Here is a 27829-nt window from a genome sequence, read left to right on the forward strand (position 1 = left end):
ATTCCACAGCCTTGAAGACTTGTGGACTTCAAACTGTGGACTTCAACTCCCAAAATGCCACAGCCAGCTGTGATGACTAGGGGATTCTGGGAGTTGAAGTCCACAACTCTCAAAGTGGCCAGGCTTGGACACCTTTGCTCGGCAAGCAATCTTTGGTCTGGCAGTGTCAGGGAGATGGGGGGGGGCGCCTGCTTCTCCTGTGTCAGAAATGGGGAGGGGGCTTCCTTTGGTCTAGAAAAGAGTCCAGTGCAAATGAGGGGGGGGCGCGGCTGTTCAGGGGCGCTCCGTCACGCGCAGCATTTGGTCCGCTTCCTCTTCTCCGTCACGTACAAGTCTCGCTCGTCCCCATGAATCCCTGCAAAGGAGCAGAGTCGTAGGTTGGCATCCCGCAGCCCACCTGCCCCCCCTTTGCCCTAGATCAGGGGTCTTCTAACTTTGATGACTTGTGGACCAACTCCCAGAATTCCTCAGCTAAGCACGCTGGCTGAGGAATTCTGGGAGTTCAAGTCCACAAGCAGGGGTCTTCCAACTTGGCCCTTTGATGACTTGTGGACTTCAACTCCCAGAATTCCTCAGCCAGGCACGCTGGCTGAGGAATTCTGGGAGTTGAAGTCCACAAGTCATCAAAGGGCCGAGTTTGAAGACCCCTGCCCTAGACACTGTGGGAGGAGGGCACAGCCAGGCGAGGATCCAGGGGGTTCTCCGATGGGCTGGTAGAGAGGTCCACCCCATAACATCCCAGGGGTCTTTCATTCTTTAAGGAACTCCCGCCCAAATGCACAGCTCCCCCTCCCGTTTCTCCCCACACAAGCACCTTGCAAGGTAGGCCAAGAGGGACCGACCCACAACCCCTGCTGAAACCCGGGGGGAATTGAATTAAGGTCTCCTTGGTGCCATCCAATCTGACCTGCCTCTCTTTCCTGTCCCACCAGCCCCTCCCCTCCCACGGTAGCATCACAGGTGGATGCCAGCTTGTCTGTCTGGTGTTCGCAGAGTGAGGGGGGAGACCCTTTAAAAGCAGAGGTTGACTGGGGGTGTCTCCCTTATGGGGGGAAAAACATTGCTCTGTACTATGGGGAGGGGACCCGGCCTATGTGAAATGGGGAGGGGGCTTTTGCTGTCTGTAGACTGGGGCTGGATTTGAAGCCATCTCAATTCTAGCCAGGTCTGGGCTGCCCAATTTCACATCACCACCAGAGGGCAGCAAAGAGCCACTAAAAACTCCCTCTGGGGCTGATATGGACATTTACTTTCAGGTCTGGGGGCCCCATTGGCCCTTCATCCGCCCCCCCCCCATGACAGTTTAAGTTAACTGCAATTGGGAGTCTGTTTGGCTATCTTGCTAAAATGCTTTGCACCACCCTGTGACTGCTGGTTATCTCAGCTCTGGCGGGGGGGGGGGGGGGAGAGAACAGGCTTTGTTTTTTTAATATTACGTTTCTAGTCCTTATGAGGATACCAATGGCCACATGGATAGGTCAAGAGGCCGAGAATGTTTGCAGGATGATTGAGGCTGAGCACCGATTCAGAGAGGAGACTGCAAAGCCAGCGGGACAGAATTTCCCGGCGGTGAGGACAATCAACCAACGGAACAGAAGTTGACTTCAGATATTGAGGGTGCTTCATCCCTGGAAGCTTTCAAGAAGGGACTGGACTGCCACCTGTCAGAAATGGTGTAGGTCGGATCTCCTCCGTGGGCAGGGTGGGTGGGTGGGGTTGGACTAGATGACCTTACAAGGTCCCTTCCAACTCTTGTTATTCTGATTCTGATTCTGATTCTCAATCTGAATCTCAAACCCAAGTATGGTTTTAAAAAAAAAAGGGTGAGATGGGAGTGCAGTTGAAGTTCCAGGTTATTTATTAAATTTATATGCCGCCCATCTCCTCGATGAAACAGCCCCAGGCGGTTTTACACAAAGGTAAAAAAAAAATACCAAATTTATGTGCACGAACATATAAAAATCACGGGGGAAACTTCCACTGCACCATCCTAGCTGCCATCTAGACCTTTTATTGCCCACAGTCTGTTTACCAGCCCCCAACACGGGACCCTCCGGTCTCCTCCAGCCCAGGGCCACTTACGCACGACGTCCCCAATCCGGCGTGCGTTGCTCTTCTCCAGCTCGGCCAGCACGCTCCCTTCGAAGGTGAGCGCGGCCAGACGGAAGAAAAACTCCCGGACGTTCTCACCTGGACGGGAGAGGGAGAGGCGGGGGGGGGGGGAATCAGGGCGGGCAGCTCGTCCTTCCCCACCCTGGCTGGACAGAAGCAGACCACCCACCCACAGAGCAGCGGGGGGGGGGGGGAAGAGATGGTGAGAGTCAGGGCCTTTGGGTGAGATGGGGGGGGAAGAGGAGAGAAAGACAGGGAGAAAGAGGATGATGGATAGGTAGATAGACACATTGACAGACAGACAGACATGAGAAAAAGGATAGATGAGAGAGAGATAGAGAGATAATATACATACATACATACATTAGAGAGAGAGAGAGACAGACAGACAGACAGACATAGACAGAAGCAGAGAGATATAGAGACATGACAGAAAGAGAGGGAGGGCAACTAGAGATAGATAGATAGATAGATAGATAGATAGATAGATAGATAGATAGATAGATAGATAGATAGATAGACAGACAGACATATTCTCTCTCTTTCTCTCTCTCTCCATATATCTATCTAGATCAGGGGTAGGCAACCCTGGCTTCTTTATGACTAGTGAACTTCAACTCCCAGAATTCCTGAGCCAGCATGGGGGAACTATGGCCCCTTCATGACTCGTGGACTTCAACTCCCAGAATTCCTGAGCCAGCATGAGGGAACTAGGGCCCCCTCATGACTTCTGGGCTTCAACTCCCAGAATTCCTGAGCCAGCATGGGGGAACTATGGCCCCATCATGACTGGTGGACTTCAACTCCCAGAATTCCTGAGCCAGCATGGCTCAGCTTGGAAACCTCTCCCTTTCCCTCAGTATGGCTGGCTCAGAAATTATGGGAGTTGAAGTCCACCAGTCCTAAAAGAGCCAAGGTTGCCTATCCCTGATATAGATAGATAGATAGATAGATAGATAGATAGATAGATAGATAGATAGATAGATAGATAGATAGATAGGCAGGCAGGCAGGCAGGCAGGCAGGCAGGCAGGCAGGCAGGCAGGCAGGCAGGCAGGCAGGCAGGCAGACATGACAGGTGGATAGCTAGACAGGTAAGTATGCAGGAATGTAGGAGAAAGAGAAAGAGAGAGAGGGAGGGAGGGAGAGGGAGAGAGAGATGACTGGGAAAAGGGATTTGCACCCAGGATAATGCTGGGCCCCTCCCTGCCAGCCCCCAGAGGGGCAACACGCGCTGCAGACACAGATGTGGGAAGCAGGTGTGGCTCACCTGTGAGTGAGGAGACGGCCCAGTATTCAGCCTGCATCTCCTTCGCCACCTTCCGGGCGTCCCGCTCTCTAAGGTTGTACTGCGCGGGTGTCTGTGGAGAAAGAGGAAGGCTCAGGGGGGCAGCAGGGGGCACCCGGTGGGGAGGGGGTGTGAAACATATGAGCAGATCACACAGGTAACTGACACCTGGGTCAGGGCTGGGCAAGGATGGCAATTTGGCAACTTGTGGACTTCAACTCCCAGAATTCCTGGCAATTTGATGACCTGTGGACTTCAGATCCAGGAATTCCCAGCAACTTGACGACCTGTGGACTTCAAATCCCAGAATCCCAGGCAATTTGACGACCTGTGGACTTCAACTCCCAGAATTCCTGGCAACTTGACAACCTGTGGACTTCAACTCCCAGAATTCCTGGCAACTTCATGACCTGTGGACTTCAATTCCCAGAATTGGCAACTTGATGACCTGTGGACTTCAATTCCCAGAATTCCTGGCAATTTGACAACCTGTGGACTTCAACTCCCAGAATTCCTGAGCCAGCCATGGCTGGCTCAGGAATTCTGGGACTTGAAGTCCACAGATCGTCAAGTTACCATCGTAGCCCACCCCTGACCTGGTCCTGCTGCAGTGCCCGTCTTCTTGGGGAATTTGGTGCCCTCCACCCATGTGGACTTCACTTCCCAGAATTCCTGTCTGGCTAGGAATTCTGGGCGCTGGAAGGCACACGTGGAAAATTCCTAGATTAGGAAATGCTGGTCCTGTAAAGTAGCCTGAATAAGTGTCACAAAATTCCATATCTGTTCCTTGACACCCCTTGGCTTAACATATTTATCTCTATACCCTTCCTTTATTGTTTTTTACAATAACTCAAAGCAGCAAACGTATCCGATTCCCCTCTTATTTTATCCAAAACAACAACCCTGCAAGGTGGGCCGGACTGAGAGAGAAACTGGCCCAAAGTCTCCCATCTAAGACAGGACTCAAATTCACAGTCATAATCTGAAGCGAAGGGTGGTCCGGTCTGGAGGCCACCTGGGCATTTCCCACCCTTCTGCCCCCCCTCCCCTCCTGCCCCCCCCCCCCACTCACACTGAGGTCCTTCTTGGTGCCCACCAGGAAGAGCAGGACGCTGGAGGGGTCGTTCTCCTTCAGGGCATCGACCAGCCACTGCCTGGGAAGTGAGGGGGCAAAGTCACCCCAAAGGCTCCCTGGCTTTCTCCCCCCCCCCATTTCTCTCAGTTGGAAGCTGCTGGGCTGCCGTTCCAAATGGGCAGGTTGGGAGGGGGGGTTCTCGAAGCTGCAAGACCCCAGCAGGCCGGGTCCCCAAAGACCCCTGGAGATGCTGGATGAAGAGGGACTGGGAGTCTTCCCCTCCCCCAAATGGAGGTTCCCTGGGGGCTTCAGCTGATGGCCTGGGAAAGAGGGAGGGAGGGCTAGAGGGAGGGAGGGAGGGAGGGGGGAAGGAAGGAAAAAGGGAGGAAGAGTGGGAGGAAAGAAAAGAAGGAAGAAAGATGAGGAAGGAAGAAGGGAGGGAAGGAAAGAAAGAAGAAAGAAAGATGAGAAAGGAAAGGAAGGAAGGGAGGAAGGAAGGAAAAAGGGAGGGTGGGAAGGAAGGAAAGAAGGAAGAAAGATGAGAAAGAGAAGGGAAGGGAGGAAGGAAGGAAGGAAAAAGGGAGGAAGAGTGAAAGAAGGAAGAAAGATGAGGAAGGAAGAAAGGAGGGAAGGAAAGAAAGAAGGAAGAAAGATGAGAAAGGGAAGGAAGGAGGGAGGGAAGGAAGGAAGGAAGGAAGGAAGGAAAGAAGGAAAAAGCGAGGGTGGGAAAGGAAGGAAAGAAGGAAGAAAGATGAGAAAGGGAAGGGAAGGGAGAAAGGAAGGAAGGAGAAATTAGGAAGGGAGGGCAGATGGAGGGGGAAAGGAAGGAAAAAGGGAGGGAGAAAGGAAAGAAGAAAGGAGGGAGGAAGGAAGGAAAGAAAGAAGATGAGAAAGGAAAGGAAGGGAGGAAAGAAGAAAGGAAGGAAAGAAAAAATAGGAAAGGATGGATGGAGGGAGGGAGAAAGGAAGGAAGGAAAAAGGGAGGGAGGGTGGAAGGAAGGAAGGAGCAAGAGGGAGGAAGGGCGAACCCCCCCCCAGACCCCAACCCTCTTGCAACTCACAGGGTTGGGGGGCTCCTGCTCCCTCAGGCCCCCTGCTTACCGCGTGTGGTCCAGCGATGCCACGTCATTCAAATCGAAGACGATAATGATGGCTGCCAACAGAGTTTTTTTGGGGGAGACACAGAACAGGAGGCTCAGCGCCCTGAGGGGAGGGGACCCCCATCCAGACCCTGACCCTCTTTTCCTCCTGCATCTCGTCTTCTGCAAATCCCAGGAGAGGCAGAAAAAGGCTGGCGCATATCAAACAATCACCCCCACCCTCCACCCACCCCCCACCAGGTGTTGGGAGGAGTCAGAACAGGTGCCCTCCCCCCCCCGTAGGAATTAGCCTCCCCCCCCTCTACACCGTGGGAAGGGGCGCCAATCTCCCCCTTCCCCAACCAGGAAGGACAATTGATCCCGAGAAGCCCAAGACCTCTCCTACAGAGACCCCCTCCCCAGGAGACCCCCCCCTTCAAGATCCAAGGGCCATTGCAGTCCGGCAGGCTCTCCCGGGGAGGTGGGCTTCACGCCTCCCCTGTGCCAAGCGAGATGGTTCTTAAGTGAGCTTCACCCTGTTTTACGACCGTCCTTGCCGGAGTTGTTCAGCCAATCGCTGCAGTCGTTAAGTGGCATGGTTAAGTGAAACGGGCTTTCCCCCCCCCTTGGACTTGGCTGGTCAGAGAGGGGATCACAGAGACCCCAACCTCCCCCCCCCCCCCGCGACCATCATAGATAGGACTCAGTTGCCAAGTGCCCTAATTTTGATTATATGACCAGGTCGTTAAGTGTGAAAAAGGATAGTATGTCACTTTTTCCAGCGCCCTGATGACTTTGAACAGTCCCTAAATCAGCGGTTCTCAACCTGTGGGTCGGGACCCCATTTGGGGTCGAACGACCGTTTCACGGGGGTCGCCAAACAACGCAATCCGCCATTTCCCCCCCCTTTTCCTTAGCTGGGCTACTCCCTTTTATTCTATTGGCTTTTGAAAGCCAATAGAAGAGACTCTCTTGAATAGAGTCTAATTCTATTGGCTTTCCAAAGCCAAAAGGGATCGTCCAGGCTGTCTCTGCCCTGCTGAGCCCGCCAAAAGTCCCGTTCTGCAAACGGTGCTGCACCAGTTGAGTAGTCCTCGACTTACGACCGGTTGAGTAGTCCTCGACTTACCATTGGTTGGGGGGTCACAGCATTAAAAAGGTTGAGAACCACTGCCCTAAATGAAGGGTTGTCAGTCTCTATAATTGATTTAAAAAGCTTAGATTGTGGTTTTAAAGCAGGGGTGTCCAAGCTCGGCCCCTTTAAGACTGGTGGACTTCAACTCCCAGCTGTGTTGGCTGGGGAATTCTGGGAGTTGAAGTCCACCAGTCTTAAAGGGGCCGAGCTTGGATAGCCTTGCTTTAGTTTAAACCATCTTAGGAACCAGCGAAAAGACAAAAAGCCGTGCCCAGGCTGGGCTGGGAGGCAGACCCTCTCCCCAAAGTCCTCCCCCTGCCCCCTCACCTTGTGCTCCCCGATAGTAAGTGGAGGCGATGCACTTGAAGCGTTCCTGGCCAGCCGTGTCCCACCTGGCAGGGATCAAGCAGAGCCAGTCGGACGATGGCTAAAACAGGGAAGGGGGTCCGCAGGGGAGGGGGGGCTGGAGGGGGCCCGAGGCCAGGTGGGATACTCACAGCTGGAGGCTGAAGGGGACCCCCAGAACCTCAAACCGTTCCATCTCAAAGTCCACCCCGATGGTGGCCTTGTAATTCTTGTCAAAGGTGTCTTTGCAAAATCTGGAGGCGAGGAAAGGAGGCGGAATTCGAAGCAGAGACCCTGGTGAGGAAAGTCGCCTCGCCGGGAGGGCCCTCCCAACCTCTGCAGGCCAAGCAAGCTGGAAAGGGAGCAGGCTGCAGCTGGAAGGGTCCCCCCGAGGCCATCTAGTCTAACCCCCTGCTCAGGGCAGATGATAATACCATCTCTGGTTGTGTGGCCAGCTTGTGCCTGTGCAACGGCGCCTGGGGGAATCTTCAAGGGCAGGGATCCCCAAATTTGGCCACTCTAGGCTTTCTAGACTTCAACTCCCAGAATTCCTCGTGCTGGTGGAGGAATTCTGGGAGTTGAAGTCCAAAAAAGGCCAAATTTGGAGGCTGCTGCTCAAGGGTCTCATTCAGACACTTGAAAACCTGATCCCACCCACCCACCTCAGTCCTCGGCCATGACAGACCTTTTCATTGGCTCACCCCAAACTCTCAGGGGATGGAAGCCCCCCCCCCGGCACACACACACATACACACACACACACACATGCCCATGTCATCATCCTCCTTACCGGTTGATCAAGCATGTTTTCCCCACCGACAGGTCCCCCACCACGATGATCTTGGAGATTTTAAACCTGATGGGAAGAAAGAGGGAAACAGGCCCCCCCGCTGAATAATCCAGAGAGTCGAGATTGAGAAAGAAGCTGAGATGGGAGAAAGAAAGATTTTGATGAGGAAGGAAGGAAGGAAGGAGGGGGGAGGGAGAGAGAGAAAGAGAGAGAGAAAGAGAGAAAGAGAGAAAGAGAGAAAGAAAGAAAGAAAGAAAGAAAGAAAGAAAGAAAGAAAGAAAGAAAGAAAGAAAGGCGGGAGGAAGGAGGGAGAGACAGAGAGAAAGAAAGAAAGAAAGAAAGAAAGAAAGAAAGAAAGAAAGAAAGAAAGAAAGAGAAAGGCGGGAGGAAGGGAGGGAGGAAGGAGGGAGGGAGAGAGAAAGAAAGATAAGAATGAAAGAAAGAAAGAAAGAAAGAAAGAAAGGTGGGAGGGAGGAAGGAAGGAGGAAGGGAGAGAGAGAAAAAAAGAAAGAAAGAAAGAAAGAGAAAGAAAGAAAAAGAAAGAAAGAAAAAAAGAAAGAGAAAGAAAGATGGGAGGGAGGGAGGGAGGAAGGAAACACGAGGACCCCCAGACGCAGAGCCTCCAGATCCAGGGAATCCCACCCCCCCCCAACTGGCACACAGAGGGTTTATGTCCAGAAATGCTGCAATTTGCAGCTTAGCAAATCTCGGGGGGGGGGGGGGGGGGCAACAGAGGCCAGTTGTGGGTCCAGCCTGGACAGGGCCAATCACGGCTGCCATCCCCTGGTCTGGAGCAAGGGGGGGGGGAACTGGCCACTCCTCCCAGCAGGCCCCTTTCAAGCAAAGGAAACCTGAGGGGGGGGGGCTGGAAGGATCCTGCCTTGCCCTGCCCCCCACAGCTGCATTCCTGCACTATACAAAAACCCCTCCACCCGGCCCCTGGAGCACCAAGGAAGGGGATCTTGGGGAGTGAGAAGAGGAAGCAGCTCACGGCGCCCCTCAAAGCAAACCAGCCCCCCTCAAAAGAAAGCACCCCCCCAAAGCAAATCAACCCCCTTCAAAGTGAACCAGACCAGCCTGCAACTCCCCGTCTTTTTTCAAGCTCTGCAGCAGCCCCCAGCCCCCCTCCCCCTCTCCCCTTCCAAGGGGGGGCACCTACCGGTACTTACCCCACAGTGCCCGTCCGTTGAGCCTGGCACGTGCCCACCACTTTGGGATGGAAGGAGGTCCTGCTGTGGAGAGCGGCCTCCTTGTTGAAACACTGGAAGGCAGAGGGGCAATCAGCCCAGAGCCTCTGCCCATGAACAGAGCGCCTGGCCCCAGAGAAGGCAGTCTCCCGGCCAAGGGGTCTCCCAGGGTGGGAGGGGGGCCAGAGCAGACCCAGACCAAGGCTCGCTTCAATGGCCTTGAGCTATACAGGAAAGGCACACAGGCAAGAACGGTCGTGCACCCCAAGATTTGGCACAGGCTGATCACGGGGGCGCATGCAAGGTCCCCCAGCCCTGAGACCACCCCCCCCCCAAAAAAAATTCAGTGCCACACATCTTACTTGGGGCAGCTCACCAATGACCCGGTCCCTCCGCACAGGGGCCAGGATGTTCATTGCTGGGGTCCCTGATGGAGGGGTCTTGGCAGATCTCTGAGGTTCCCACCTGGGAGCACAGAAATGGGGGGCATTGAAGAGCTAAACCTGCGGGGTCCAACCTTGGCAACTTTTACGACTCGTGGACTTCAAGTCCCAGAATTCCCCAGCGCTTTAAGACACGTGGACCTCAACTCCCAGAATTCCCCAGCCACTTTAAGACTCGTGGACCAAGTCCCAGAATTCCCCAGCCACCTTAAGACTCATGGACCTCAACTCCCAGAATTCCCTAGCCACTTTAAGACTCGTGAAGTGCAACTCCCAGAATTCCCAGCCAGCAGTTTGGTTTTCCTTCATCTACCCAGTCACCCACTGGCCCCTCCTCCAGAGAAACCTCTCCTGTGAGGGTCCCACATGGCAGAAAATGTGGGAGGGGCTCCAGCCCCCCCCCACTCAGAGGGACAGCCCCCCGTCCCCAGAGCAGCTTCGAAATCTAACAACTGCATTGATTCAAGGTAGGTTGTAAAACGGGGCAAAACTCAGTTAACAAACGTCTCCTTTAACAACACTAATTCTGGGCTCCATTGTGGTTGTAAGGGCTACCTGAATAAAAAAAGTCGGAAGGGACCCTGGAGGTCCTCTAGTCCAACCCCCTGTTCTGGCAGGAAACTATACCCATTCCAGACAAGCGGCTGTCCAGCTAGCCCAGAGGTAGGCAACCTTGGCTCTTTTATGACTCGTGGACTTCAACTCCCAGAATTCCTGAGCCAGCTTGGGGGAATTATGGCTCCCTTGATGACTCGTGGACTTCAACACCCAGAATTCCTGAGCCAGCCATGCTGAGGGGAAAGGGAGAGGTTTCCAAGCTGAGCCAGGCTGGCTCAGGAATTCTGGGAGTTGAGGTCCACGAGTCATGAGGGGGCCATAGTTCCCCCATGCTGGCTCAGGAATTCTGGGAGTTGAAGTCCACGAATCCTAAAAGAGCCAAGGTTGCCTACCCCTGAGCTAGCCTCTTCTTAAAAACCTCCAGGGACGGAGCGCCCACAACTTCTGGAGGCAAGTCGTTCCACTGGTTAAGTGTTCGCCGTGACCCAACGGGACTTCCAGAGTTTGCAAAGCAGATTCAATCACCCATGAAAGGACTTTTGCGACTTGGCTTCTCCTGCTTTGGGCAGCGGTTCTTCTTCCCAGCCCACAAAGGGGGTGCTGGGGGGGGGTCAGCAACAGCAGCGCCCCGGAGCCAGGCACACCCCCCCCCGGGGCCTCCTTCCACGCAGGCTGCAACAGGCCGCCGGAGCGGGACTGCCCGCCGCGTTGCCCGTGGGCGGAGACGCCCGTGGGCGCAGCGCCGAACCTCGCCCGGGGCAGCCAAAAGTTCCTGGAGGGACGGCGGAGCCAGGGAGGGAGGAGCGGCCCCGAGCAGCTCCCGGTCTCCCCCTCCCCACCTCCCGCCCCCGGAGCTCGGCCCACGCGCCTTCCACGCCCCGGGACGGCCCCGAGTCCCGCCTTGAGACGAGCCAGCTGGCCCAGACGTGGGGGGGGCTCTGTCGGGACTCCTGCCGGGGGGGGGGGCGAGGAAGCCTCCCCAGGGCCCGGGGGGGCTCGCTGACCGTCCCGGGAGGGGCTGGGGGGGCGAAGGCGGGCGGGTGGGGGTGGGGGTCGTCTGCGATCCCCGAAAATTCCAGCAGACGCCCCCCACTCCCCTCCCCTGCCCCGCCGGCGCCTTCTCCGAACAAAGAGGGCCGGGCAATCCCGCTCGCCGGCGCTGGGGCGGCGCTTTGCACCGCCTCAGGGGCACCCTCGCCGTCGTGGGTGGTCCGGGTCGCGCGGGGGGGGCAGGGTCCCGCGTGGGAAGGGGCGCCGGGAAGTCGGAAAGGCAGGCAGGCAGGCAGGGAGGCAAGTGGGGGGTCCCTCCCGGCCGAGCCCCCCGTTCCCCCGGCGCCCCCCTACCTTCTCCCGGCGGCGCGCAGACAGGCGAGGCGGCAGCCGGCGGCATCTGCTCCGGAGTGACTCACGGGCTGGCCCGGGCGGCGGGGCGGGCAGAGCCCCCCACGGCGCAGGCAGACCCGGGAGGAGGAGGAGGCGCCCCGCGTGGGAGCCCGCCCAGGCCGGCTGGAAGCGCCCCGCCTGGACCGCCTGCAGCCCCTCCGAGGCCGAAGGGGGGGGCTGCCCTCTGCACGCGCTCAGAAGCCGCCTCGCTCGGCCCTCTGGCGGACCTCTCTCTAAGAATGCCAGGCTGAAATAGCCCTGGTGCCGTCAGTTCATCCTGAGAAGTGCCCACTTTGGTAGGATTGATGGATTGGATGGTTGATTTATTACCTTACCTGCCATCCGGTTAGACTCAACTCTTCACTGTCCCATGGATACCTTTTTCCAGGATGATCTACCCTTCACCTGATCGTCTAAGTCAGTGGTTCTCAACCTTTTTAATGCCGCGACCCCCCCAACCGGTCGTAAGTCGAGGACTACTCCACTGGTGCAGCACCGTTTGCAGAATGGGACTTTTGGTGGGCTCAGCAGGGCAGAGACAGCCTGGACAATCCCTATTGGCTTTGGAAAGCCAATAGAATTAGACTCTATTCAAGAGAGTCTATTCTATTGGCTTTCAAAAGCCAATCGAATAAAAGGGAGTAGCACAGCTAAGGAAAAGGGGGGAAAAAATGGCGGATTGCGTTGTTTGGCGACCCCCGTGAAATGGTCGTTCGATCCCAAATGGGGTCCCGACCCACAGTGGAGAACCACTGGTCTAAGTCAAGAGACTCCACCCAGCCTGTAAATGCTCTTCTCCTTCCTTTCACCAAGAAAAGAGGGGCAGGGATGAACTGGGGGGGGGGCTGGTGCTTCTCTGAGCTTGGGGGTCTTCTTGCAGACCTTTCATTTACATTTAGGCAGGAAAAAACAAAGGTTTAAGTACAGATTGGGGGAGACCTGGCTTAAAAACAGCCTCTGTGAGAGGGACCTTGGAGTCCAGGTGGACGATCCCTTGACTGTGAGCCAGCCGTGTGCAGCAGCAGCCCAAAAAGCTAATACAATCCTGGGCTGTATAAACAGAGGTGTAGAATCAAGATCACGCAAAGTATTAGTACTGCTTTCTAAAGCCCCAGTGAGACCACACCCAGAATACTGCAGCCAACTTTGGTCACCATATCACAAAAAAGATGTTGAGCGTATGGAAAAAGTCCAGAGAAGAACAACTAAGATGATCAAAGGCCTGGAGACTAAAACATACGAAGAACGGCTGCGGGACTTGGGTTTGGCTAGTCTAAAGAAAAGAAGAAACAGGGGAGACATCATAGCATTGTTACAGGATCTGGGCTGCCATAAAGAAGAGGGGGTCACGTTATTCTCCAGAGGGCAGGACGAGAAACAATGGTTGGAAACTGATCAAAGAAAGAAGCAACTTGGAATTAAGGAGAAACTTCCTGACAGTGAGGACAATTAACCTGTGGAACAGCTTGCCACCAGAAATCCTGGGCGCTCCATCACTGGAGGTTTTTAAGAAGAGGTTAGACAGTCACTTGTCTGAAATGGTAGGAGGGTCTCCTGCTTGAGCAGGGGGCTGGACTAGAAGACCTCCAAGGTCCCTTCCAGCTCTATTCTATTCTATTCTATTCTATTCTATTCTATTCTATTCTTATTTTAATTCTATTCTATTCTTATTTTCATTCTATTCTATTCTATTCTTATTTTAATTCTATTCTATTCTACTCTTATTTTAATTCTATTCTATTCTATTCCCTATTCTATTCTATTCTATTCTTATTTTCATTCTATTCTATTCTATTATTCTATTCTATTCTATTCTTATTGTAATTCTATTCTATTCTATTCTATTCCCTATTCTATTCCTTATTCTATTATATTCTTATTTTCATTCTATTCTATTCTATTATTCTATTATATTCTTATTTTCATTCTATTCTATTCTTATTTTCATTCTATTCTATTCTATTCCCTATTCTATTCTATTCTGTTCTTATTTTCATTCTATTCTATTCTATTCTATTCTTCTATTCTATTCTTATTGTAATTCTATTCTATTCTATTCTTATTTTCATTCTATTCTATTCTATTCTTATTTTCATTCTATTCTATTATTCTATTCTTATTGTAATTCTATTCTATTCTATTCCCTATTCTATTCTATTCTATTCTATTCTATTCTTATTTTCATTCTATTCTATTCTATTCTTATTTTAATTCTATTCTATTCTGTTCTATTCTTTTTGTAATTCTATTCTATTCTATTCTATTCTATTCCCTATTCTATTCTATTCTGTTCTATTCTATTCCTTATTCTATTCTATTCTATTCTTATTTTAATTCTATTCTATTCTATTCTATCCATGACCTGACTAGGTAACCTCATCAGTGCACACAACTGCAGGCTTTGCTCCCTGTTTCCACACAGTAGTTGTCCAGTCAAGCAGAAAACAATACCTTGATCAAGGAACTACAAAAGAGAAAAACTACACAGACACACAAACACCGACGCTGGTAGAACAAGCCACTGTATATAAACAGGAAGCAAACCCTCCCTACCTCATACTGATGGTGTTGCCTAGTCAGGTAGCGAAATGTCGGCCAGAAAACGATGTCAAAGAACACCAAAGATTCCTTTCATCTTTGCTGCCATTATGGGCAACCAAGAAAACAGATCTGTCCCAAAGGAAGCAGTGATGGCTCAGCCCCTAGTGCAGGGGTAGTCAACCTCGGCTCTTTTATGACTCGTGGACTTCAACTCCCAGAATTCCTGAGCCAACTATGGTGTAGGGCAGAGGTGGCGAACCTATGACACAGGTGCCAGAGGCGGCACGCAGAGCCCTCTCTGTGGGCACACGCGCCTTCACCCCACTCCTAGGCCTTCAGCTGGGTTTTATAAAACCTTTTTGCTTTAGGCCTCTGCCACCCTGTGCAAAAAAAAAAAAAGGTTCAATCGATCAGTCAATTTCAACTCGCAGGGAAAAAAAAAGATTTTATTTTTATTTTATTTTTAAAATTTATAAACCGCCCCACTCCCGCAGGACTCCGGGCGGCTAACAATAAAAAACACCATATAACATGACAAAAACAAATAATACAATAACAGTCATCCAGGGGTCAGACTTTATAAACCCCAGGCCTGCCGGAAAAGCCAGGTCTTAAGCAGCTTACGGAAGAGCAACAGGGTGGGAGCGGTCCTAATCTCCGGGGGGAGCTGGTTCCAAGACGTGGGCACCATCACAGAGAAAGCCCTCCCCCGCGGCCCCGCCAAGTGGCACTGCTTGGCCAACGGGGCCTGAAGGAGGCCCAGCCTGTGGGATCTAACCGGACGAAGGGAACTATGAGGTAGTAGGCGGTCTCGCAAATAGCCTGGCCCTGAGCCACATAGAGCTTTAAAGGTAATAACCAACACCTTGAATTGGACCCGGACACCAATAGGCGACCAGTGCAGCTCACGGAGGATAGGTGTAACGTGGGTGTACCGAGAAGCACCCACTATCACTCGCGCGGCTGCATTCTGGACCAGCTGTAGTCTCTGAATACTTTTCAAGGGTAGCCCCGTGTAGAGCGCGTTGCAGTAGTCCAGACGTGAGGTGACAAGGGCGTGAGTGACTGTAAGGAGAGCCTCCCGGTCCAGGTAGGGTCGCAACTGGTGCAACAGGCGAACTTGTGCAAAGGTCCTCCCAGCCACAGCCGTCAATTGATGTTCCAAATTCAGCTGTGGATCCAGGAGGACACCCAAGTTGTGAACCCGCTCCGAAGAGGATATATTTTCCCCCGCAAGAGTCAACACTGGACAGTCGACATGATCCTTGGGAGGCAACATCCAAAGCCACTCGGTCTTGTCAGGATTGAGCCTGTTAACCCCCATCCAGACCCTCACGGCTTCAAGGCAATGGCCCATCACATTGGCCGCTTCACTGAGAGAGCTCGGGGAGGAGATATATACCTGGGTATCATCAGCATACTGATGAAACCTCACCCCGTGCTGTCTGATGATCTCAAACGTATAACCGTTCGTCAGGTGACCGTCCAAAGTGACCAGGGCACTGAAAAAACTGACTTATGACCTTTCAGGTTCATACACTTACAGCCATTGTGGCTCTATAGTAAACCATAGTCTAATCAAGAAACTATCAAGAACACTCCCGCCCACACTGATAGGGCAAGCTATGATATATAAATAGAAAGCCAACCCCCTCCTTTCCAGCGCTGATGATGTTCCCTAGTTGGGTTGTGAAATGTCTGCCAGAAAACCACCCAGCTCAAAGGACACCAAGGACCCCACAGTCATCTTCCTCCTCCTCCTCCTCCCCCCCTTCTATTCCTCTCCACAACCCTCCCTCCCTTCTAGCACTGATAATGTTTCCTAGTTAGGTCATGAAACGTCTGCAAGAAAACCCACCCAGCTCAGAGAGACTACTAAGGACTCCACAGCTGCCCTCCTCCTCCTCCTCTTCCTCCTCCCTCTTTCTGCAAACCCTCCTCCCTTCTAGCACTGATGATGTTCCCTAGTTGGGTCATGAAACATCTGCAAGAAGACCACCAATCTCAGAGACATGCAAAGACTCCACAGTCTCCCTCCTCCTGTCCCTTCCTTCCTTCCTTCCTTCCTTCCTTCTTCCTCCCCTCCCCTTTTCCTCCTCCTCTTCTTCCCCCTCTCCCTCTCCTCCCCCCCTCCCTCCTTTCCCCCTCCTTCTCTTCCTGGCTGGAGGATTCTGGGAGCTGCGGTGCTCAGCCTTTGGCCAAACTGCCTTCCTTTCCCAGGGCATGAACACCAGGCCAAGATGCCACTGGTTAATCATCCATCACCCTCAGAGGCCAATTTGCATCACACAGACATTCTTTGCAAAAGGTCAGCAAGGAGATTTGGCCAGGAGCAGCCCTCCAAACACACCTACACCAGTGATGGCAAGCCTTTGAGAGACCGAGGGCCCAAACTGCAACCCAATACCTATTTATGCATCGTCGAGTGCCTGGTGAACGTGGCCTATTGGGTGGGCGTGGCTGCGGTGGTAACGGCAGACTGGGTGGGACTAAAAAGTCCAATCAATCAATTCCAACTTTGCGAGATATCTTTTTTTCCCCCAGTTGAAATCGACTGATTGATTGAACCTTTTTTTTTTTTTTGCACACGGCTGCGGAGGCCTAAAGCGAAAAGGTTTTATAAAATCCAGCTGAAGGCCTAGGACGGTGCGCATGCCCACAGAGAGGGCTCTGAGTGCCGCCTCTGGCACCCGTGCCATAGGTTCGCCACCACAGTGGTAGAGGGTATCCTGCTTGAGCAGGGGGTTGGACTAGAAGACCTCCAAGGTCCCTTTCTATTCTATTCTATTCTATTCTATTCTATTCTATTCTATTCTATTCTATTCTATTCTATTCTATTCTATTTATTGTGTTTTAATTTTATTCTCTATTCTATTCCAGACCCTGCTCCTCTATTCTATTCCAGACCCTGCTCTGTTGGAAGCCTGGAGAGGCTGTGTCTGCCCTGGTCCCAGATAAACTCTTTATTATTCCACACAAGCAACAGATTCAGCTTCTGTGAGGCCCAGCCCTAGCTGGGGGGAAAGGAAGACGAATTTAATGAATAATAAAATATATTATCAAAAGTAAAACAAAACAAGAAAATTATTTTTAAAACAAAACAAAACATATCTGTCTGTGTTTTGTGTTTTAATTCACCTTTTTAAGGTTTTTTTTTCTAGTTTTATTTTACTTTGTATTTTTGGAGTTTATACTTTAATTTTCTGCATAATTTCTTTAAAAAATAATACAATGTCCCAAAGCTGCTTTTTGTAGAGGGCTTTTTCTTGGGACTGGAGATGGGATGTGGGACCCTCCACCAAACTGGCTTCTCAAACTACTAAAGGGCCATAAAAACACCACCAAGCAGCAGCTTATTCGGCCAGCTGAGTCCACCTGGAATAAAAGTGTAAATGGGTCTTCCGCACAGCCAAAGCTAATAATAACAATAATAAAGTGGAAGGGACCTTGGAGGTCATCTAGTCCAACCCCCTGCTCAGGCAGGAAACCCTACACCATTTCCAACAAATGGCTGTCCAGTCTCTTCTTAAAGACTTCCAGTGTTGGAGCATTCACCGCTTCTTAAGCTGTCTTAAGTCTCTAGTCCTCATGGATCCTGCACTGCACATCTGAGGCCTTAATCCCCAAACAAAGCCACATTCATTTGATTTATAAGCCGTTTAATAGCAAAGCCGTTGGTCGGCTCATTTAAAAAAAAAAAAAGCAGAAAAACAGTCAGTCGAGCACATCAAGCGAGGACTCCACATGGATGGATTGGGGACGCACGGGACTACAACTCCCACCGCTCCGTCACTAAAGACCACAATTCCCATGAACCCTCGCGATCCCGCCGACTCTCGCAGCCCTCAGTGCGCACGCGCACACCGCTTAGGGTTAGCCGGCCACGCCTTCCTGTTTCCCCCCCGCCCCTGCGGGCCGAGTCAGCGCGCGCCCTCCCGTGTGAGTCCCGCGTGGCTTGGCCGGGCGGCTCTCGCGAGATTTGGCGTTATAAGCGCAGGCGGCGCTCACGCGGCCGCCTCTTTTCCGCCGAGCCAAGATGGCGCCGAAAGCGAAGAAGGAAGGTGAGCGCTGAGGGGCTCTGGCGGGAGGGGGGCCTGCCTTACCCCCCCCACCCCATCCTCGTCGCCCTTCGCCCCCCCGAAATTACCTCAGCATCGCCTCCCCGAGGAGCTGGGCCCAGCCGTTTCCCACGTTTCTCCCTCAGAAATGGATCGTGGCCTTCTTGCTCCCTCCCTCAGAATCGGGCTGGATGCCCCCCGCCCTCTGACCCTCCCCTTCCCTCTCCCCCCCCATTTAATCGCATCTCCCGAGTCTCTTGTTGCTGGATCACAGCGCCCATCATCCCCGGCCGGTCGAGGCCTGTGGGTAATTGGCAGGGCCTCATTGAGGGGGCTATTGTTAGAGATCACAAAGCCCATCATCCCCGGCCGGTCGAGGGCTGTGGGTAATTGGCAGGGCCTCATTGAGGGGGCTATTTTAGGGATCACAAAGCCCATCCCCGGGTGGTCGAGCCCTGTGGGTAATTGGCAGGGCCTTATTGGGGGGGCACTTTTGCTGAGAATCACAGTGCCCATCATCCCCGGCCGGTCGAGCCCTGTGGGTAATTGGCAGGGCCTTATTGGGGGGAGGACTATTGCTGGGAACCACAGCGCCCATCATCCCCGGCCGATCGAGCCCTGTGGGTAATTGGCAGGACCTCATGGGGGGGGAAAGACTATTACTGAGGATCATAGAGCCCGTCATCCCCGGCCTGTCGAGGCTTGATGATTGGCAGGGTCATGGGGGCAATTGCTGGGGATCATAGAGCCCATCATTCCCGGCCGGTCGAGGCCTGTGGGTGATTGGCCGGGCCTAACGGGGGCAGGCCATTGCTGCCTCCCTCACCCCCCACCCGGCCTTTTCTAGCTGATAAGGAAGATGGTTATTTGGGGGAGGGGTGGATTTTGGGGTCGGTGGGAGTGGTGAATGTGCTCTTTGTGGAAGTTGTATTATTTACCAAATGGCGTAGGACGCATGCTTTTACGTGGGCTTTTGTGTCGTTTTGTGTCTGGGGTGGGGGTGGGGAACCGTCCCAAGAGGAAAGGGTCCTTCAAGATCATCTGGTCTGGCCCTCTCTATTCAGCACATGTTTCCAGCAAAGACCGGGCCCCATTCCAAGGAGATAAGTGTTGAATTTGATTGATTAAATTTCTATGCTACTCATCTTCCCCCACAGGATGGTTCTGGGCCGTTTGATGAATGGAAGAAATCTCTTCCCCCCCCCCCCCAGGGAATTATTCAATGGGAGCCTTCTCCTTAATTTCTCCTCCTCCAGGGATAATTGTTTCATCTACTTCAGCTGCTCCCAACCTTTTCTGTATCCCTCACCCCTAGAACGCATATTCTCGCACCTCTTACAAAAGTTCAAAATAATGGCAACGAATTATCCATATAACTATAATTTTGAAAACCCAAGTTTTCACGCCCCCATTTGGGAACCCCTAATCTACTTGATGTAGAGAACCAGCCTAAAACTAAGGAAACATTTCTTGACAGTGGGAAACAAGTCAGTGGAATGACTTTCCTCCAGAAGATATGGTTGCTTTAACACTGGAGAGGTTTTTAAGAAGAGATCTGTCTGAAATGTTATAAGATCTGCCTGAGCAGGGAATTGGACTACTAGAAGACCCCCAAGGTCCCTTCCAGCTCTGTTACTCTGTTAAGTTAGCATGTCCCCCTGCAGTCTTCTACAGGCTGATGGAGTTCAAATCCACACATCTTAAAAGATGCTGAAGTTGAATGTGCTCTGACCCAAAATAAAAGGCAACTGAACTTTCTTGGCTTTAATAATAGTAATAATAATAATAACAACGTTGGAAGGGACCTTGGAGGTCATCAAGTCCAATCCCCTGCTCAGGCAGGTAACCCTATACCATTTCGGACAAATGGCTGTCCAGTCTCTTCTTAAAAACTTCCACTGTTGGAGCATTCACCGCTTCTGGAGGCAGGTGGTTCCACTGGTTAATTACTCTAACTGTCAGGAAGTTTCTCCTTAGTTCCAGGTTGCTTCTCTCCTTGATTAATTTCCATCCGTTGCTTCTTGTCCTCCCTTCAGGCGCTTTGGAGAACAGCTTGACTGCCTCTTTGTGGCAGCCCCTGAGATATTGGAAGACTGCTATCACGTCCCCCCTCATCCTTCTCTTCATTAAACTAGACGTCCCTAATTCCAGCAACCGTTCCTTATATGTTTTAGCCTCCAGTCCCCTGATCATCTTTGTTGCTCTTCTCTGCCCTCTTTCTAGAGTCTCAGCATCTTTTTTACATCGCGGTGACCAAAACATGATGCCGTATTCCAAGTATTTTCTTTAAAATTTTCTTTGAAAACATTTCATTTACCTTGGTTAGAATCGAAGAAGCTTCTTGGATGAGAAGCAAAACATTTTCAAAGAAAAAAAAAACAACACGGTCCATTGCCTTTTGGGAAAAAGGCACCTTTGGGAAAAACCGTGAGCTGGATGATGGAGAATCTCCATGGACATTTTGCTAGGCTGCCACCCGGTGATGGGTTCATCAGCAATCGTGATTCTTGGCGAGGGGGGTGGGGATTGCAAATCTGTTTTTCTTTTGTCAGGATCAGATCCTTAAGTGCTTGTGAAGGAGCAGAGAAATGGCCCAGATATAAACTGGATTCTAACTCTGCTAAACCTGCTCCCTGTTTCTTCCTCCCGCAGCTGTCCCAGCCAAGACGGAGGCAAAGTCCAAAGCACTTAAAGCAAAGAAAGCCGTATTGAAAGGGGTCCACAGTCACAAGAAGAAAAAAATCAGGACATCGCCCACCTTCCGGAGACCAAAGACTTTGCGGTTACGGCGACAGCCCAAGTATCCCCGGAAGAGCGCCCCACGGAGGAACAAGTAGGTCGGCCCTGTCTCTCCTCCCCCTCCCCCAGAAAGTCAAAAGGCTTCCACTTGACCCTAAGCCAGGGGTCTTCAAACCTGGCCCTTTGATGACTTGTGGACTTCAACTCCCAGAATTCCTCAGCCAGGATGCTTTAAGACAGTGGTTCTCAACCTGTGGGTCGGGACCCCATTTGGGGTCGAACGACCATTTCATGGGGGTCGCCAAACCATGCTGTCCACCATTTTGTTCCCTTTTCCCTAGCTGTCCTACTCCCTCTTATTGGTGGCCACACCCACTTGGGGGTCACCACAACATGGGGAACTGTATTATGGGGTCACGGCATTAGAAAGGTTGAGAACCACTGCTTTAAGACATGGGTCTTCAAACCTGGCCCTTTGATGACTTGTGGACCTCAACTCCCAGAATTCCTCAGCCAGGGATGCTGGCTGAGGAATTCTGGGAGTTGGTCCACAAGCTGGGTCTTCAAACTTGGCCCTTTGATGACTTGTGGACTTCAACTAGATGACCTCCAAGGTCCCTTCCAACTTTATTGTTATTAACTCCCAGAATTCCTCAGCCAGGCACGCTGGCTGAAGAATTCTGGGAGTTGGTCCACAAGCTGGGTCTTCAAACTTGGCCCTTTGATGATGGGAGTTGAAGTCCACAAGTCATCAAAGGGCCCAGTTTGAAGACCCCTCCCCTAAGCCAATAGAACAAGCCTGCCCAACCTTCAGCCCACAAGATCGTACATTTTTAACATCGGATTTTTAGCAATAGTTGCTCTATTATGTATTTAATATGTGGCCCAAGACGATTCCTCTTCACCTGTTGCGGTCCAGGCAAGCCAAAACGTGGGCGAGCTTTGCCTTCGAAGCTGGCTCTTCCCCCAGGGGTTGTGTGTCTGAATGGGTGTGTGATGGAACCTTCTTGGGTGGTTCAGTTTATTAGGCTGTGTTTTCCAGATACCCATTTTTAGATTGCATCGCTAAAGGGGTCACCAGCCGGAAAAAGGAGGGCCTGATCCCGCTGTATAGGGCTTTAATGAGACCCGTTGAGAATACTGTTCAGATTTGGAGACTGCACTTTAAAAAATGATTATTGGATGTCCAGTTCAGCTATCAGATGATGGCCCCTGGTGTTGCTCCAGGAAGATCTTCTAGGGCAGGGGTTCACAACCTTGGCCACTTTAAGACTGGTGGACTTCAACTCCCAGAATTCCTCAGCCAGCTTTGCTGGCTGAGGAATTCTGGGAGTTGAAGTCCACCAGTCTTAAAGTGGCCACGGTTGTGGACCCCTGTTCTAGGGAACCAGAGATTGCACGTCATGGGCAGTCTTGCCCAGTATATTGAATAGTCTTGCCCAGTATGTTGAATATTAACACCACAATGGCAGCAAGGGGAATCTCCATCCTCACTGATAGAGGGCAGAGCTACTTCTTCCGTTGCCACACCTAATTCTGGACAATTCCATCCATTCAGAGCAAGGCAGGTTAAAACCAAGTGGTTTGTAAGGGGGATCCCTCGGCAGAGGGATCTATCTATCACTTTGGTAGAGGGATCACCAAGAGCCCTGGTGGTGCTGAATGCAGCATTGTAGGCAGACTCTGCCCAAAATCTGAAGTTTGATGCTGACCAGCTCAAGGTTGACTCAGAGTTTTGTCCTTCCGAGGTCGGTAAAATGAGGATCCAGATTGTTGGGGACAAGAGGCTGACTATAAACCGCTCAGAGGGGGCTCTATAAAGCAATGTGAAGTGGTATATAACGCTGAATGCTATTGCTATTCCTCTCTGCAGGCAGTCCATTAGCTGTTTTCCATACTGGCCGACAGGATTGTGAAAATGTGATTTTCACCCAGGCCGAGTCTCCCTTTCACATCTTCAGACATTGCTATCAAGTTCCACATTGTTTTGGCCTGGAGACGGGGGGGCTTCTTGAGCTAGTACAACAGCTAGGAAGATACTAGGGATTGTCTGTTTGCAGAGGCCTCAGAGAAAGCTGTTCTGCAAAGTAGGGCAGAAATTAAACCATCTTGCTTATTCTCCACCTGGTAGCCCTCCAGCTCTGCTCAGGGCTGTCATGTTTCTCTCCCCACCACCTCCTTCCATTTCTCCCCCCCCCCCCCGATTAAACCTGCCCAGGGCCTCCATCTGTTCTCCCAGACCTTCTTTTCACAACCCTGGGGACTCTTCTCTGGACATGTTCCAGTTTGCCAGGTGTCCTTGCCAAAATGTAGTGCCCGGATTTGGGGGGTTACCATCTTGTTGGTGATCTGAGTTGTATGACTTTCTGCTCAACTGCGTTATTCGTGTTTGCTCTTCACAGATGGTGCCCCTTTTTTCCCCCAGGATTGAGGCTGCGCATGATGAGGCTTAAGCGACCAAAGTCTGAATGGTTGTGATTGTAGCCACGAGGAACTGATGCACCTCAATCCTGGGCAAAGCCTTCTGCCTTTCGGGGCTGCCCTTGGCCCGTTCCCCAGTGGGCTGCTGAAAACCTCTCTCCTTCTCTTCCCAGGCTTGACCACTATGCCATCATCAAGTTCCCACTGACCACGGAGTCAGCCATGAAGAAAATTGAGGACAACAACACCCTGGTCTTCATCGTGGACGTGAAGGCCAACAAGCACCAGATCAAACAGGCGGTCAAGAAGCTGTACGACATCGATGTGGCCAAGGTCAACACCTTGATCAGGTAGAGAGCAGCTGGGAGAGTGACGGGGACAGGTTCCAGGGCTGTTTCGTGCAGATGATGGAAACTTTTCTGCTGAGCGAAGTGATGTTTTCAAAGGAACCACTGATGCACGAAGAAGCCTTTAGAGCAGGGGAATCCCAGTGATGGCCACTTTTTTAAGACCAGTCTTTAAAAATGGCCAAGGCTGAACTCCTACTTGAGAGAACACGGGGAGGGAGTGTGTAATGGAAACTATTGAAGGCTTTTGTTGCTGTTAGTTGCGAAGTCGTGTCCAACCCATCAAAACCCCATGGACAACGTTCCTCCAGGCCTTCCTGTCCTCTCCCATTTTCTGGAATCCATCTAAGCTCACGCCTCCTGTTTCAGCCACCTCCTTCTCTGTTGTCCCCTTCTTCTCTTGCCCTCCATCTTTCCCAGCATCAGGCTCTTCTCCAGGGAGTCCTTCCTTCTCATTAGGTGGCCAAAGTACTTGAGTTTCAACTTTAGAATCTGGCCTTCTAAAGAGTAAGCAAAAATAATAGTAGTAGTAAAGTTGGAAGGGACCTTGGAGGTCATCTAGTCCAACCCCCTGCTCAGGCAGAAAACCCTACACCATTTCGGACAAATGGCTGTCCAGTCTCTTCTTAAAAACTTCCAGTATTGGAGCATTTATTGCTTCTGGAGGCAAGGAGTTCCACTGGTTAATTGTTCTCACTGTCAGGAAGTTTCTCCGTAGTTCTAGGTTGCTTCTCTCCTTGATAGTCGGGGTTGATCTCCTCCAGGACTGACCGATTGGATCGCCTTGCAGTCCAGGGGACTCGCAGGAGTCTTCTCCAGCACCAGAGTTCAAAGGCCTCCATTCTTTGGCGCTCAGCCTTTCTTACGGTCCAACTTTCATAACCATGAAGGCTTAACTATCCCAACAAAAACTTTGGGAGAGGATCCCTCCTGTAAGCCAGCCATGCTGGCTTGCAGGACAGAGTCAGAAGAGTTGGGAGATGAAGAGTCATTTCTGAGTCCAAGCACTTACAGAATAGATTCGCCACTTCATTTTTAAAGCAGAATACGTACAAGTGATCTGAAGCCTTCTAGTGTGCTTTTATTCAGCTGGGGCGTGTTGAAAAGAGAAGCATCTGGTTGGAAAATGTTGTGTTAGATTAGTCTAGTCCAGTGGTTCTCAACCTGTGGGTCGGGACCCCATTTGGGGTCGAACGACCATTTCACGGGGGTCGCCAAACAACGCAGTCCGCCATTTTCTTTTCCCCTTTTCCTTAGCTGTGCTACTCCCTTTTATTCTATTGGCTTTTGAAAGCCAATAGAATAGACTCTCTTCAACAGAGTCTAATTCTATTGGCTTTCAAAAGCCAATAGGAATTGTCCAGGCTGTCTCTGCCCTGCTGAGCCCACCAAAAGCCCCATTCTGCAAACGGTGCTGCACCAGTTGAGCAGTCCTCGACTTACGACCGGTTGAGTAGTCCTCGACTTACGACCGGTTGGGGGTCGCGGCATTAAAAAGGTTGAGAACCACTGGTCTAGAGAATACAGTCCTTGACTTACCACCGCCAAATTTCCGTTGCTAAGCGAGACAGCCGTTCAGAGAGGTTGGCCCCATTTCAGGACCTTTCTTGCCACTGTCGTGAAGCGAACCACTGCAATCATTCAGTTAGCAACAAGGTCGTTAAGGGAATCCGGTTTCCCCCATTGACTTTGCTTGTTGAGTAGGTTGCAAAAGGGGATCACGTGACACACACACACACACCCAGGGACACTGCGGCCGTCGTAAAACTGAGTCAGTTGCCGCTTGACCGAATTTTGATCACTTGCCCCACGGGGATGTGGCAATGATCCTAAGTGTGAAAAACACTCATCCATTTTTATCAGTGGCATAATTTGGGTCACTGGATGATTGTTAACTGGAGAACTATCTGCATTGGAAATATTAATATTATTATCAATTCCACTGCCTTTGACCCAGGGACTCAGACTGCACCCCACTTCCTGTGCTGAGGAAGCCAATTAATAAAGTCCTAGATCTGCAGAGGAAAAACCAATGCCGTGAATACAGGAAGTCCTTGACTTACAGCCTTTCATTTAGAGAATAGAATAGAATAGAAACAGGAATAGAATAGAATAGAATAAGGAATAGAATAGAATAGAATCTGGAAGGGACCTTGGAGGTCTTCTAGTCCAGCCCCCCCCCTTCAAGCAGGAGAACCTATACCATCTCAGACAAGTGACTGTCTTAAAAGCCTCCAGTGATGGAGCGCCCACAATTTCTGGTGGCAAGCTGTTCCATTGGTTGATTGTCCTCACTGTCAGGAAGTTCCTCCTTAATTCCAGGTTGCTTCTCTCTTTGATCAGTTTCCAACTATTGTTTCTCGTCCTGCCCTCTGGTGAACAATGTGACCCCCTCTTCTTTGGGGCAGCCCCTCAGATACTGGAACACGGCTATCATGTCTCCCCTGTTTCTTCTTTTCTTTAGACTAGCCAAAGCCAAGTCCCGCAGCCGTTCTTCGTATGTTTTAGTCTCCAGGCCTTGGATCCTCTTAGTTGCTCTTCTTTGCACTTTTTCCAAATGCTCTACATCTTTTTTGTGATATGGTGACCCAAATTGGCTGCCGTATTCCATCTGTGGACTAAATGGATAGTCGTAAATAATAATAATGATAAAGTTGGAAGGGACCTTGGAGGCCATCTAGTCCAACCCCCTGCTCAGGCAGGAAACCCTACACCATTTCGGACAAATGGCTGTCCAGTCTCTTCTTAAAAACTTCCAGTGTTGGAGCATTTACTGCTTCTGGAGGCAGGTTGTTCCACTGGTTAATTATTCTCACTGTCAGGAAGTTTCTCCTTAGTTCCAGGTTGCTTCTCTCCTTGATTGGTTTCCATCCGCTGCTTCTTGTCCTGCCTTCGGGCGCTTTGGAGAATAGCTTGACTCCCTCTTCTCTGGGGCATCTCCTGAGATACTGGAACCCTGCTATCCTGTCCCCTCTCGTCCTTCTCTTCGTTAAACTAGATATACCCAATTCCAGCAACCGTTCCTTGTATGTTTTAACCTCCAGTTCCCTGATCATCTTTGTTGCTCTTCTCTGTACTCTGTACAATTGAGGTCTGTATTCATGCTTTTAGAGGCCTCTGGGGATTGTAACCCTCTAGATGGCTAGAACTGGGGAGGACTTGTTTATTTCCCAGCCCTTAAGACTTCCTGCCTCTTTACAGGCCCGATGGAGAGAAAAAAGCCTACGTCCGTCTGGCTCCAGATTACGATGCGCTCGACGTGGCCAACAAGGTAAGACCTGTGCCTTATGGGACCTGCCTCCCTAGGGCAGGAGTAGGCAACCTTGGCTCTTTTATGACTGGTGGACTTCAACTCCTAGAATTCCTGAGCCAGCTATGCTGGCTCAGGAATTCTGGGAGTTGGTCCACCAGTCATAAAAGAGCCAAGGTTGCCTACGCCTGCCCTAGGTGATGGTGGGGGGGCTTTCTTCTAGGAACGGGGAAGGAAATCTGCTTTGGGGGCCTCAAATCCACCCGTACAGAGGGCTAACGAGAGTTTCTGATTCTTTTTCAGATTGGAATAATCTGAGTGGAATCTGGCTAGAGTGGCTCAAAACACGGCATTTGTACAAGTAGTTTACCCGTCATTTTACAAAAGTGTTCCAAGGTTTTACAATAAATTATCCTGAACGCCCCTGCGGTTTCCGCCCTTCCTTTCAGAATGGAACAAAACTCGGTGGAGGGAAAAGGTGTCATTTCCCTCCGAAGGATCGTCCCGAATTGTTACGTTTAGGTTTGCCCCATTTTACGACCTATCGTGCCACGGTTGTTATGCGAACCCAAACTTTCAGGTAAATTTTTTTTAAAAACAAAAGGCTAGGCCAGGGATGGGATACCTTGGCTCTTTTATGACTGGTGGACTTCAACTCCCAGAATTCCTGAGCCAGCTATGCTGAGAGGAAAGGGAGAGGTTTCCAAGCTGAGCCATGGATGGCTCAGGAATTCTGGGAGTTGAAGTCCGTGAGTCATGAAGGGGGGCATAGTTCCCCCATGCTGGCTCAGGAATTCTGGGAGTTGAAGTCCACAAGTCATGAAAGAGCCAAGGTTGCCTACCCCTGGGTGAGGAGGTTTAACAAGGGCTGCCTCATACTTGGCCCCAGAGAGCCTGGACACTCCCCCCACCCCCAGGTAAAGCCTGGTTTAGAAGGTTGCAGTCTTCCATTTGACCTGTAACTACATTCAAGCCACAATGCATTTTTTTTAGCTGCTAGCAGCGCTTTCAAACCATTTCCCCAAAGGCCAAACCCAGGAGAGCACCACTTGTTCACCACTTCCAGCTTTTTTACTATA

General features: G+C 51.2%; 2 protein-coding genes and 2 non-coding genes across 8 annotated transcripts; 3 read left to right on the plus strand and 1 right to left on the minus strand.

Moving 5' to 3' along the window:
* On the minus strand, positions 1-18865 carry RAB34 (RAB34, member RAS oncogene family). Of its 5 annotated transcripts, XR_005559431.1 has the most exons (12): positions 18083-18865; positions 9373-9475; positions 8993-9084; positions 7824-7889; positions 7186-7287; positions 7016-7080; positions 5576-5627; positions 4472-4553; positions 3382-3472; positions 2083-2190; positions 1437-1661; positions 1-355 (listed from the first exon to the last, which is right to left on the minus strand). XR_005559431.1 is itself a non-coding variant. In XM_039365541.1 (11 exons), the coding sequence occupies exons 1-11, from the start codon at positions 18088-18090 to the stop codon at positions 288-290; spliced, it is 837 nt and encodes a 278-aa protein (XP_039221475.1). In that variant the 5' UTR covers positions 18091-18863; the 3' UTR covers positions 5-287. The 5 variants fall into 5 exon arrangements, 4 of the variants coding, with proteins under 4 accessions (XP_039221475.1, XP_039221477.1, XP_039221476.1 ...); XM_039365541.1 differs by lacking the exon at positions 1437-1661 and having other exon boundaries at positions 5-355; positions 18083-18863; XM_039365543.1 differs by lacking the exons at positions 1437-1661; positions 18083-18865 and adding an exon at positions 11730-11859 and having other exon boundaries at positions 5-355.
* RPL23A (ribosomal protein L23a) lies at positions 17848-27173 on the plus strand. Its single transcript, XM_039365545.1, has 5 exons — positions 17848-17996; positions 20646-20826; positions 23327-23503; positions 26702-26771; positions 27054-27173. Exons 1-5 carry the CDS (start codon positions 17972-17974, stop codon positions 27066-27068), a joined length of 468 nt encoding a protein of 155 aa, XP_039221479.1. The 5' UTR covers positions 17848-17971; the 3' UTR covers positions 27069-27173.
* LOC120318189 lies at positions 23165-23236 on the plus strand. The gene has a single exon (XR_005559434.1). It is a non-coding gene; the product is annotated as a small nucleolar RNA Z17 (small nucleolar RNA).
* Positions 23552-23614, plus strand: LOC120318188. The gene has a single exon (XR_005559433.1). It is a non-coding gene; the product is annotated as a small nucleolar RNA SNORD42 (small nucleolar RNA).
* Positions 27174-27829: the final 656 nt, after the last annotated feature.

The sequence above is a fragment of the Crotalus tigris genome, unplaced genomic scaffold (assembly GCF_016545835.1).
Source record: "Crotalus tigris isolate CLP2741 ecotype Arizona unplaced genomic scaffold, ASM1654583v1 scf7180000020104.566533, whole genome shotgun sequence".
Classification (NCBI taxonomy): Eukaryota; Metazoa; Chordata; class Lepidosauria; order Squamata; family Viperidae; genus Crotalus; species Crotalus tigris.

Coding starts and splice junctions, on each gene's coding strand:
- RAB34 (XM_039365541.1), bottom strand. Junction 9,085..9,372: donor TCATTGGTGAGCTGCCCCAA/GTAAGATGTGTG, acceptor TCTGCCTTCCAG/TGTTTCAACAAGGAGGCCGC. Junction 5,628..7,015: donor TTACTATCGGGGAGCACAAG/GTGAGGGGGCAG, acceptor CTCTGTTGGCAG/CCATCATTATCGTCTTCGAT.
- RPL23A (XM_039365545.1), top strand. CDS start 17,972: ATGGCGCCGAAAGCGAAGAAGGAAG. Junction 17,997..20,645: donor GCCGAAAGCGAAGAAGGAAG/GTGAGCGCTGAG, acceptor TTCCTCCCGCAG/CTGTCCCAGCCAAGACGGAG. Junction 20,827..23,326: donor AGCGCCCCACGGAGGAACAA/GTAGGTCGGCCC, acceptor TTCTCTTCCCAG/GCTTGACCACTATGCCATCA.